Source organism: Harpia harpyja, chromosome 10 (assembly GCF_026419915.1).
Source record: "Harpia harpyja isolate bHarHar1 chromosome 10, bHarHar1 primary haplotype, whole genome shotgun sequence".
Taxonomy (NCBI): Eukaryota; Metazoa; Chordata; class Aves; order Accipitriformes; family Accipitridae; genus Harpia; species Harpia harpyja.
In genome coordinates, this window is record NC_068949.1 from 34995093 (window position 1) to 35006912 (window position 11820).

At 40.9% G+C, this 11820-nt stretch overlaps 1 protein-coding gene across 3 annotated transcripts; it reads right to left on the reverse strand.

Annotated features, from left to right (window-relative positions):
• Nucleotides 1–645: 645 nt before the first annotated feature.
• On the reverse strand, nucleotides 646–11537 carry SMNDC1 (survival motor neuron domain containing 1). Of its 3 annotated transcripts, none has more exons than XM_052799995.1 (6): nucleotides 11414–11537; nucleotides 10599–10718; nucleotides 6561–6703; nucleotides 4481–4642; nucleotides 3180–3333; nucleotides 646–2437 (listed from the first exon to the last, which is right to left on the reverse strand). In XM_052799995.1, exons 2-6 carry the CDS (start codon nucleotides 10716–10718, stop codon nucleotides 2300–2302), a joined length of 717 nt encoding a protein of 238 aa, XP_052655955.1. In that variant the 5' UTR covers nucleotides 11414–11537; the 3' UTR covers nucleotides 646–2299. The 3 variants fall into 3 exon arrangements, with proteins under 3 accessions (XP_052655955.1, XP_052655957.1, XP_052655956.1); XM_052799997.1 differs by lacking the exon at nucleotides 11414–11537 and adding an exon at nucleotides 11004–11203; XM_052799996.1 differs by lacking the exon at nucleotides 11414–11537 and adding an exon at nucleotides 10914–11203.
• Nucleotides 11538–11820: the final 283 nt, after the last annotated feature.

Below are 11820 nucleotides of genomic sequence, written 5' to 3' on the forward strand. Positions count from 1 at the left end.
CACCCATTGTGTTCCGATGACTCACTGTACCTTAAGTTCTCTTCAGGACTAGTGAACACATAGTCCTGTGATAGAGACTATTGTATTTATTACATCAAAAGATGAGCACATGTAGTACATGGCAGGTATGGATTAAATCTCTTTCTCCAAAGACCTTTTTTTTTTATTTTAAAGAACAGGTAGAGTTAAGGAAATGCTCACATGGCTTCCTGAAAACTCCAGTTCTGTCTGCTTTAGTGTGTTTCAGTTCTAACTTCAAGATGCTCCTTTCAGGTAATGAAAGTGATACAGCAATATGTATCACAGCCATCTGTGAAAGACAACAGGTGACCCTCCTCAGCACATGGCTGTCTGTTTATCAGCTGTCACCTATTTACTGTCAGTGCTGAGACTTGTCTCTGTAGGGTGCAGGCTGTAATGCAAACTCCCTGTCTAAAAAGCAGTGGGGTCAGATTATTTTACTCTTAAGAACTTCTCTATGCAAAAGAAAATTTAAGCCCCTGCTACCAGTGAAGATGAGGAATTAAGCAAAATGTACTTCATCTTGCAGTGACTCAATTCACCTGTGTGTTGCATTCTGTCCAGCAGATTCTGTACTTCCCACTTTCCCCCCACCATGTATATTTTCACTTTGTCAAATATATATCCAGCAGATTTTAAACACTTTATTTAATAAAAGTTAAACATACAAAACTGAAATTAACACACTTTTTGTATTCATAAAAATCACCTTCTCCCATTATAGGGAGAACCTTTTTCTATGTATGGATTCTAAACTACCAGTTGTAGAGTTTAGCTTGAGTTGTGACTCAGGTAACTGATGGACATTTCCACCAATCAGTGCATCACCAATTGCTGACGTGACCTGATCTAGTTAACAAATTACAAAATGAGCTACATTAACATAATATACAGGGAAATAATGGTCAGGGTTAATGGACAAGAAACACCCTTTAATTATTTAACGGGGGAAATAGCTGATGTAGTCTTGTCCATTAACTCAGCCCTAGATTTTACAAAAATAATATCTACATTGTATACAGGGCTACCCATTAACTTCTTTAAACACATTACGGGTTCAGAGATGGCACCACTACCGTAAGTGAGACAAGTAACAGAGGAAAACAAATCACATATAAAATACAAGAAAGCAAGAGCTTTTACACATGGTTTCCTGAATAAAATTGAAGGGGCTCAGCAGCACTGTGATACAGCTGACATTACAATGAACATGAGGGGCCAGTCAATTATTTAAGGACAGAAACTTCAGACTAACCTTTACTCACTCACAGCTAAGTGGGATCTAGCCATTCATATCTGCTGCACTGCGGTTCTACTTGACTAGATGGAGGAGGCCCAGACAGAAGCTGTTACTGTATATTCCAGGTCTGTGGCCATACCATCAACTCTACAAGGTCTACAAGATGGGAGATGATGGCTCCTTTCCAAAGCACAACCATTTATGTTCTCCAACTCTCTGATCCTTGGGGAGGGGTGGGTATTTTTAAGTAAGTAAGTACTTTGTTCTCTACTTTGAAATTGGAGTCTAAATACCTTGTCCTATGGTTTTCTGGTTACATCTCAATAACCTCCTATGAGAATTTGATGAGTATTTAAAAAAAAAAAAAAAATAATTACTTCCCCTGCCTAACTTCTAGCACAGGCAATTCAGACTAGAATTAGTCAGATTTATTGTTTCTAGCACATGAATCATCATTAGTAGTAAAGATCCTATCGGCCCTGTTCTGCCCTCATTTACAGCTGTACAAATCAATCTTCAGTGGATTTGTAAGGGAGTAATTTAGAACTTCCTTAGCAATTCCACGTGACATATAAGCCAAGACAGAATCTAGCTCTCTCTCCCAGAGCTGCAGCAGCTCTGTAGTGCTGCTGAGACAGCAGACAGCACTGTGACTACAGAAACAAGGGAAGCTGTTAAGGTGCCATTTTTATACCACCACTTTCTTAAGGAAAAAAAAAAAGACTTCACTACTAGTATGAAGGAAAGATTCCGAGATCAAAGCTGCAGATAACTACTGCTTTCAGAGTAACAGGTAACAGCAGTTCATGAAAGCATTTACCTGCAGAATGTATTTTAATGCAACTACAAAAAGTTTAATGATTAGGGGGCTCAAATCAATAGCTGGAGATTTAAGGCTCGTATCAGCTGAAGCCAAAGTGATGGTGACAAAATGGACTACTCGCTATGTGCCAACAAATAATTTACTTTTAGAAAAATATAATGATAAAAAGATAAGTGTAAAGCCCTGCAGAGATGAAGTTCCACATTTTTCCCCCGTTACTGAGGCATCAAATGCCTGACATTGTATTTAGAGGTATCTTGATATTGTGTCATAGGTTTGTCTGCAATTCCACATGTTCCAACTCCAACCTTGCCAGTTACGCTCTCGGGGGAAGCAAAAATACTCCTCTTTACCTGCAAATGAAACAGAAAACACCATTTCTGAATAATTACTAACTGGCTCTTAAAAAAACAAGCAATCATTACCATTTGAAGTGTTTCAATATTCTCAACTTCTTACTCTATAGACAGGCATACTTTCTAAAGGCTAGCTCGTCTGTGGCACACTATCGGGAGGTGAGACAACAGAACTGGGAATTTCCTGGCACCTAAGTACAGGATGTGATCCTGGTACTCGGGACCTTGGGTCAGGCCGATAATGAATAAAACTCACCCCTCTCATAAACTGATCTCTAGTAATTGTTCGTAAGGAAGACTAAAGCTTTACCACTACATCTGTCAGCTCTTGGTCAAGCCATGATAAAAATGAAATAAGGCTTTAAAACGTCCTTGCTACCTTTTTTGCTCAATGCTTGCTCTTCCAGGGCAATTACTTAGTGCTGCATCTGCCAGGTCATAAACACAGCAAGAAGTTAGGCTGGAGGTTTAGACAGGCCCTCAGGTTCTAAGCTCCAACAAACACCAGCTGGCAACTGACAGTGAGCCCACCTCTCCAAGCTAAGTGCAAGCTCAGCCTCTTAAAAGCCTCCAAAGCCATCCGGTACAAAACCAGGCCTTTTAAGTGTACAAAATACCAAACCACACACTTCAGAATCCCCTTTAAATCCCTTCAAAAACCACTTACTCCTCTCTCCCAAAGTACTGCACAGGATTCTATGCCCTGTTGTTATTCACATACTAACAAAACCAAACAAACCTGGCCTTTTTTGTTTTTAGAATAGGCTCTGTTGTTAAACTGTTGCCACTTGACTTTCTGGTCCTCTCGTTCCTGTTCCAGTTCTTTAATTCTCTGAGCTTTTTTCAAAGCCTTCTTCTTTTTATACTCTCGTTGCTGGGCTATCATCTCTTTTCTGGAGAGAAGGAAAAAAGACATTTTATGTTTGTGCCTTTTCCTGTAAGAAACTAAAAGCCCTGTAAGACAGACATGCACAATAGTTTTCCATAAGTAAATGACAGAAAACAAAGCTTGTAAATATTCTCCACTTATAGAAAAAAAAACCCCAGACAAGTCTTTCCATGCATAAGCGTTACATTGCTTACTTATATATGTGGGTGTAAGAACAACCACCCCACCTGATTAAGACCAGACCAAACGCAGCGACTCAGGGGATTGTGTGCAATTCATCTCTGAAACTGAAAATGTACCTATCAGCACTTCTGCACTTCAGAAACATCTAGCATTTGGAAAATTTAAATAACCCATTCGAGTGAAAAGCCCAAACTTTTCTGGAATATGCAGGACTCTCACGCTACCAAGTATTGGACAGGGATGGAAGGAAAAGAACAAAGATAAGGTACTTCAATAAAGGAAGTTCACAGAGTCGATCTATGCCACAATGCAGCACCCTTCAGAATGATCCCGTAGGGGGGGGAGGGATCATTGCCTGTAACAGACTCTGAAACTGTACCACCTTCCCCGCCCCCTCCAAAAAAAAAAAGTTTTCAGCCCTTAAAAATACTTTTCTATGTTAGACACAGCAGGATACTGAGTAAAGCACATCTCCTCAGTGGTAGGGTCAAGACAGCTATCCCAACACAGGGATGGGGCAGAAGCAGAAGTCCTTCGTACTAGTGAGTATACTTGTTAGCCAAATCACAGCTCTGAGAACTGCCTGCGCTAGATCTGGACTGAAACTTGTAGGCTCTCTGCTGTCAGTGAAAAAGTACTAACTTTTTTTCAATCTACCACTTACACACTTGATATCTTGAGATAGCATAATCTGGGTAAAAACAAAGTCTATCATGTTGTCTTACCAGGATACAGAAGACACATGATACCAGCCACAACAACGTACCAAACATATGCTAGATGGATTTAAGATCCTTTCTCAAGCAAACATGGAGATATTAAAGAGGTGTAAAATTTCAAAAAGGAGATATTGTTTCATTAACCAATTTTTACACCTTGGGGGGGGGGGGGGGAACAAACAAAAAAAAACCAAAAAAACCCCACCAAAAACAAAGCAGCTTTCAGACTTCTGCCTGTATATTACTTACTTGGACATGGGTTTGTTGCCACTGTCCTCTTTTGCTTTTCTTCCCTCTTCCACAGGCTTGAGGTTGAACAGAGGTGTAACTTCAGCATTGCCATATCCAGCAAACGTGACCGCAGCTGTTCCATTCTCCTCATCTATTTCTTCAATCTCAGCTTCATAACACCTGTAAAGATATCATGGCTGTAAGCATGTGAGTAAAGCTTTAATACTCAGCCCTTCAACACCTACACTCTCAGCCAGCTAATGGCATTAAGTAAAAAATTTGCAAATATCGGCCTTCATTTTCAGGGACAATACACAAATCTAACTACGAGATTATTTTATTAAAGTCAAAGGAACACAAGTACAGTGACTGGAATCTGCTGTACTTGACCTTTAGCATCAAGAAGCAATGGCCTCACAGTTATCAAAACTAATGATTAATGCTGGGGCCAATCTAATCAGATATCCTGATTTGGTTCTAGTTCTGGCAGGTCATGGGACTGAAAAAAAAAAAAAAAAAGACCCAACAAAATACAGAACACAGCTTTCAGGGAATTCACTGAGGCATTTTGGAAAACATCAGCTCACAAGAGCAAACCTTTGGTTCCATTTTTCTCCATATGAAAAAGAATTAAGAAAAATTGAAGCTTTCAAAATATTCCCCCTTCAACACTTACAAAACTTAAAAGTTTTCTTATTGATTTAAAATAGTGATTTTGAAATTTTAGCAAAAATCAGTCCATTTCATACTTATGTGTATGAAACATTTTGGTCAAACTGACCTCATAATGGGAAAGAGGAAAAAAAGACAAGTGGCATTTCCAAAAATATTTAAAATAATTGAGTCTAAATTCAGGATACATCTAAAGCAAATAGAGGAATAAAATGAGATGTTTCACAGCCAATATTCCAGTTAACATTTACTAAATCAATTTCTTGCAATTTTAGTGGGCCAACATCATCCTGAGTTGAGCTAGGTGAAAATACATGTAAACCCAAACTGCATGAAGTAAAGAGTATTAATCTCTGGCTAGCTCTTCGTGAAACACTGGTCACTTAAGAAATGTTGCAACAGAAGCAGGGCGTTACAAAAAAAAAAGCAATACAAGTCCAGTAAGATCCACTTCAGCAGACACTCTGGCACATTCTTCCCCAAGGTCTGATCCTCTAACCCAGTGATCAGAGCAAGAAGAATGACCCAATGGTGACCTAAGACAGTAAGATTCAATTTTGAAGTTCTTACACAGAAAGATTTTACTCAATAATAATCTGTGACAGAAACACTGTTCACTTTTAGGTTTGTTTTCTACCTGGCATCAGGTATTGAGACATCAGTAACTATACCAAAATCTCTATGTGGTTACTACATTGTTAATAGAACCACATTTGTTGAACAAAAGAGCTTCTCTGTAAGTGGTAATGATTGGGATATTAGTCCTGCATAAATACTAATTTTTTAAGAAGCTGCAACAATTATATATTTTTGCAGTATGGAAAGTAATTTTAGAATGTTTATTTCAAAGATTATGAGGTCAGAATGAACTGCCTGGGTTCCCAGAACTTCACAGGCTAATGTAATGGAGACTAAATCCAAAAGGTTGATTAATTCTATAGGTAACATTACACAGCTAGTTATTTCAAGGCCAAAACCCAGCATTTCCAATTAAAAATTCATTTCCAATTAGAGGCACAAACTGAGATACAGCAAGGATTTTTCTTGATAGCAATCAATTACATATATATGAATGCAATGACAAATTATGAATTATACATCCTGAAACCTTTATGAAAGACTGCTCTGACAAATCAATTCATGAAAGCCTGCCATTTATTACATTAGCAAATGGTAATTTACCAAAGCTACCCTACTTTTATAAGGTTAGTGACAAACAGGGCATTTCTAGAAAATGACCCCACATCTCTTTGCTTCTTATCTAAAATACAGACCTGTAATAAAGACAGTACAAGAATACCTAATATCATATTTATTTCCCAATTTCTTTTTGCTTTTAGTCACCCTAGGGGCAGTTCAAACTGAATGAAAGTCTCTTACCATTGAACTATTTCATGTAACTGTTAGAGAAGTTTTCTACACTTACTGTCCATCCTCACTCCATATCGCCATACACCTATCCCCAACCTTCCAGGAGTGACTTGGCAGAGCAGAAGCAGAACTGTCAGAACTTGCAAGAGTTTCCGAAGGTTGTGTTGAAAGGAGGTCTTTGGTTAATTCTATGACTTCCTATAAAAGACAGAAAACCCACAAAGAATAATTTTTCAAACTCTGTTACCATGCATATTTTTACCTCAAGTTTACTCGTTTGGTTTTTTTGAAGTTACTGTATTAAATTCGTAGCTGATGTAAAGTGGACTAAGTTTGTTTTGTTTTTTTAATCATTTAACTAAACTCACTCATTGCCAACGTAGATAAAAAGATGTACGGTCCTCACTGTATTGCAGTAAGGTTCCCCATGCCCTCCTCAAAATTTCAAAAAGTAGCCTATCATTTTTATAGCATTTCTTTCTAGATGAATTGTTTGTCCATAGGCATAGAAGACACAGCTAGACAGTCTCAAAAAAAACCCCCAAAAATCAACAGTGTGACTCTGGACACATGGCTGCACGTGATGTTGGTTACTGAACAAAAAAAAAAAAAAAAAAAAAAAAAAATCACACAACATGTGGCAGAGCAAGTATTCAACAGGACAGTGCTCTGAAGACAAAACATGAAAGGATGTAACGCTTCTGTTCTCTCTGTAGCTGGCTGTTTCTTCCACACCCCCCCCTTTGGGACTGGCTGGCTATATTATACATAGTAATCTCTAAAACACACAACAACTACAAGTCTAATTACAGCATTTCTAAGGGATGAAACATTTTTCAGTTTACTCAAAAATACATTGATTGGCTGAACTGAAGCCCCAGAGCCAGGGTGGAAGAGTACCTTCCACGACTGCCACTCTGTAAAGCCCTCTCATTTATAGAAAGCATTCAGGTGCATACTAAAAAAATTTATTTCCTTAAGTCATTTTGATGTAAGTGTTTGTTTTTCTCTAAATTCCCTGACCTTTAAGATTTCAGGTCAGGCCTTCCCTTGCTAATCCAGCAAGACAAATAACAAAGTAACAAATTTTTTAGAGTTTCTTTAAATATTATTCATTCACAGACAGGGGCATGCAAAAGCCCCTCCCCAACTTCCTGTCAATATTATATTCTTACTCTGTATAATCAAGACCACTGGTTTTCACTAGCCTTAAAAGTCAAAGGAACCAGCACCTAAAATTTAAACTTTCCATATAAGTCAAAGCAACTCTGCAGTCCTTAAAGAAGGAAAATTCTTCAGTTCTTTGAGCATCTCAGCATGAACCATTGTCACTCTCCTAGCTAACAATAAATATTTCAATTAGGGGAGGGTTACAGGTAAACAATGTTCAACTGAGGCTCAGTGGAGCTTGAGCTTTCCTCCCAGTTTCACATCCTAGTTCAGCTACGGGCATACAAAGACTAGCTCAGGAAAACACAGTAAAGAAGCTGTTCTTCATTCCTCAAGAACCTGAAGGATCGTAAACAGTTCCCAAATAATAAGTTAATACAATATAAACTTACATGCATTTTTATCTGATAAACTGTACAACTGGCATGAATGGCCTAACAGTTTGTTTCTGTTGCAGCTGTTAACGTCTGAACTTTCAACAACCTTCCTAATAAAAGTTCTGCCCTTTGTTTTAGAGGAGCTGCTAGTTAATAAGTGCAACAGTAAGCATGATCAGCAGCAACTGTAAGCACAGAAAAATGCTTACAATTACTTCTACTACTTTGGTCTTCATTTTCCGTAATACTACGGCTGAACCAGAACAGATTTTGATTATCAAATTACCTAATTTGAGAGCACTCTGCAGAACATACAGCATTAGCCTAATTTTCCCTCCTGGATGCAAAATCCCAAACTATTCCTCAACACAACTGTATTCTGCAAATCCAAGAGGCATCATGGTTTGAAATAGGTATCTTATCTCAGCAGGTCGAATACAATACGTCAGGCATAAGCTACCTGCAAGTGAGTGTTTCAGCTCTGTAAACTACCAGCAATATGAAACTGTTGACTTATTCTTGCCACATTCATAGATGGCTTATTGTAGAACTCAAATGTGAATAGTTTCAGACTCGTCTACCAAGGATTCTTTGAATTTGACAAAGTCACTTACACACCAGGCTATAAACAGCAACCGTTTGGTAAAAATTTTCATCTGATACCACCTATCATAGTGCTAAGCACACAAGATAGAAACATTAATTTTATTGCAACCCATAACAGTTCTAAAATCTTTAACAGAATCGCTCATTCAAAGAAAATTTCTGAGCATGAGTTAGGCTACCACAGCAGCTCAGTACAGCCAAATGGGTTGAACAATATGGCTTGCTGCCACTTCCCCGTGACACAAAGGTGTGACCCGCAGAGAATACTAGTTAGTTTGCCAGGATTCTTCCTGACCAACTGGTCTTTACAAAGCCAGACAGAGCTCTACACTCCAGAACACAACGCCCACAGGTATCATCTCCAATTACAGAAGATGACAGCTGCCATCAATTCTACTTGATACAAAAGTTAAGTTTGGTTCTTGGGTGCACAGACACTGTCCTAGAAGTGCTTCAGTGAAACAAAAAATGAAAAGCTAAGTATTTATAAAAATTTCTTTTAATATTTATTTTAATCTTGTTACTCAGGAATAAGCTAAGTATACAAAATGCACTAGTGCATCACTATAACAGAAAAAAAATGTTTCAATTACATAGTAACAATCTTTCTGAACAGGCAAAAAGCTGTTTAGTTGGGACACTGAAGCATCAAACCCATTTCTACAATCGTTTGATTGGCATATATTAAGTCTGCAAAACATTATGTCATTTTCAAGGTGGAACATATGGATAGCAAACCTTTTGGGGACGAAAGTGTAAAGATCTTCCCCATTCTGTGCAGAAAGCTTTTATAAAAAAGTTTGCAAGTTGTCCTTTCACATCAATGATCTCTGCATATCAAAGCCGAGGTCGTGTTGGTATCGGAAATATCATCCCATATGGGTTTTGCTGTGCATTTTAAAAATATAAAAATATACACATGCTTTTAACAGTGTACAACAAAGGACATTAAGATGATCTATAAAGTGCTTTGTGGGCACAAAGCCTTTGTAATTTAAAAGGAATTCTACAGATCACTGATTTGAGGCACTACTTGTATTTTGGTTGAAGCATCGTTTTTATCACTGTTATTTCCATACAGAATAGTGGTCACTGAATCTTGTACTGAGTAGACTTATGTATTTTTAGATCTGATGGCTAAAGCAATCCACAACAGAAATGAAGGAGCATCTTGCACTCTCATGACAAATTTTAACAGTACTGCTGGGTTTTTTATATGCCAATGTGTCTTTATACGCATGAGAAGCTAAAAGACCACTATCAACTTAAAAGTTAGGCTGGTGGTCTTCCTGTAACTGAACAATACCCTAAGGACCAGAAATGGTTTTTAGCTCTCAAGAATGCGGTATGCTCTCAAGTGTTTAAAAAAACTGCAGGTGGCAAATGAAGAACACGACTCTTCCTTTCTTATATAAAAACCTTAACACAGTCAAGGCTTAGATGTACAAGGAATACAGAACTACATTCTAAAGCTTTTATCATTGCAAATGCGTGCAATGAATAAACAGATTCTGGATCAAATTATTTGACAACTCAAAAATAAGCAGAAAGGCATAACGTTAAGCCCAACTATCAGGCTTCGGCATAGTATAAGCAACAAAAAGTAATGACTTTCTGAGAAATGCTCTAAAGAAATAAAGAAAGAGATAGTAAAGACAGCACTGGCATATCTTTCATCACTCTGACTAAAGTTTTTAGCAGAAGAGTTTGCTATATCAATTAGTACATCTTTTTCACTAATCTGCAAGACAGGTTTAAAATAGGCCACGCTTTGGGTTTTTTTTTTCAAACCAACCCCACCACAATTGTATCAAATTACGTGAAAATAAAGTAATAAACCCACCAAGCATATATTTTTGTTGCAACGCAAGTATTTAGGAAAGATGAAACACCTGCTAAAGACCCTGGAGTTTCAGCTACTCATACCCTCAAGTTCTCACCTGTAAGTCCTTCTTCAGTTTTAGTAAATCTTCATTTTCTGCATTCCCAGATAGGGCAGCCTCAACTTGCTGAAGCTGAGCTTTGTAGCTAGCTAACTGCTTGGCAAGGTCTTCTGACATCTGCAAAAAAACACACACACACACACACACACGTAACACATCAAAACAACACGCTTGCTGCTTTTTAATCACGTCTTGCGGTGCGAGTACAGTGAAACTGATAAACAAGTAACACGAAAAGGTATTACTAAAATACTAAAAATACACCTGACTAAGTTTCAGTAAGGCACTACGTGACTATAGGTAGCCGCTCACCTTAATTTTCACGCCGTTCAACTACTCCCAAGCAATTTCTAAAAAAGCAAGCTTAAACACGTGCCTGCACGGGGAAAATGCCTAACTTACAGCGGGCGAGCGGCGGGGTCTTCAGGCAGTCTCGAAATTACCCGCGTCTTTAGAAAACTACCACGCACTACCGCTTCTCCCCGCTGCCTGCCACCGGGCACCGTCTTCACGGTTACAGCAGCGAGATCGCCCGCGGCAGCCGGGACCGGCCCCTCCCGGGAGCCGACCGCCCCACGGCCACCCGCTGCCTGTCGGACCGAGCCGAGCGACTCGCGGAACGGCGAGGACGGCGGGCCCGTGAGGAAGGGCCCGCGCAGGCGGACAGGCCCCGGCTCAGGCCTAAGCCGAGGCCTAGGCCCGGGCTCCCTCCAAGCGGGAAGGACGAGGCCGCCGGGCGTGAGGCGCGGGGGGGGGGGGGGGGGGGGGGGGGGGCGGCGGCGGCGAGGCGGCGAGCAGCCGCCGGCTCTCACCTCGGCGGGGGTGCGGGGCCCGGGCCGGGCCGGGGGAAGGGGGGGGGGGGGTGTCCGCCACTCCGGGTCCCGTCGGGCCGCGGCCGCTTCCGTCTCCGTCGCCGCAGCCGGGGGGAGGGGCGGGGCAAAGGCCCAGCGCGCGCCGGCGCTCGCGAGAGCGCCCCGCCGGTCACGTGCTGCCGGGGCGCGGTGCTGGTCGGCCGAGCAACGCGGCCGCCTCCCGCCGCCTTCGGGTCACGTGCAGGGGGACGGGGGAGGGGGGGGGGACGCGGAGGTCTCGTGACCGCCTCGCGAGGCCGCGAGCGCGGCGCGGGAGCTCGCCCGGGGAGGCCTAGCGCGCGTGCGCGCGGCAGCGCGCGGGGCCGGAGCGCGAGCGCGAGCCTGGGCGGGCGCCGAGGCGTGCGGCC

What these genes read in the sequence shown, in the direction of transcription:
- SMNDC1 (XM_052799995.1), bottom strand. Translation starts at nt 10,718, where the DNA reads ATGTCAGAAGACCTTGCCAAGCAGTTAGCTAGCTACAAAGCTCAGCTT. An exon ending in AACTGAAGAAGGACTTACAG is followed by an intron (nt 6,704 to 10,598) that starts GTGAGAACTTGA and finishes TGTCTTTTATAG; the next exon opens with GAAGTCATAGAATTAACCAA. An exon ending in CTAAAAACAAAAAAGGCCAG is followed by an intron (nt 2,438 to 3,179) that starts GTTTGTTTGGTT and finishes TTTCATTTGCAG; the next exon opens with GTAAAGAGGAGTATTTTTGC.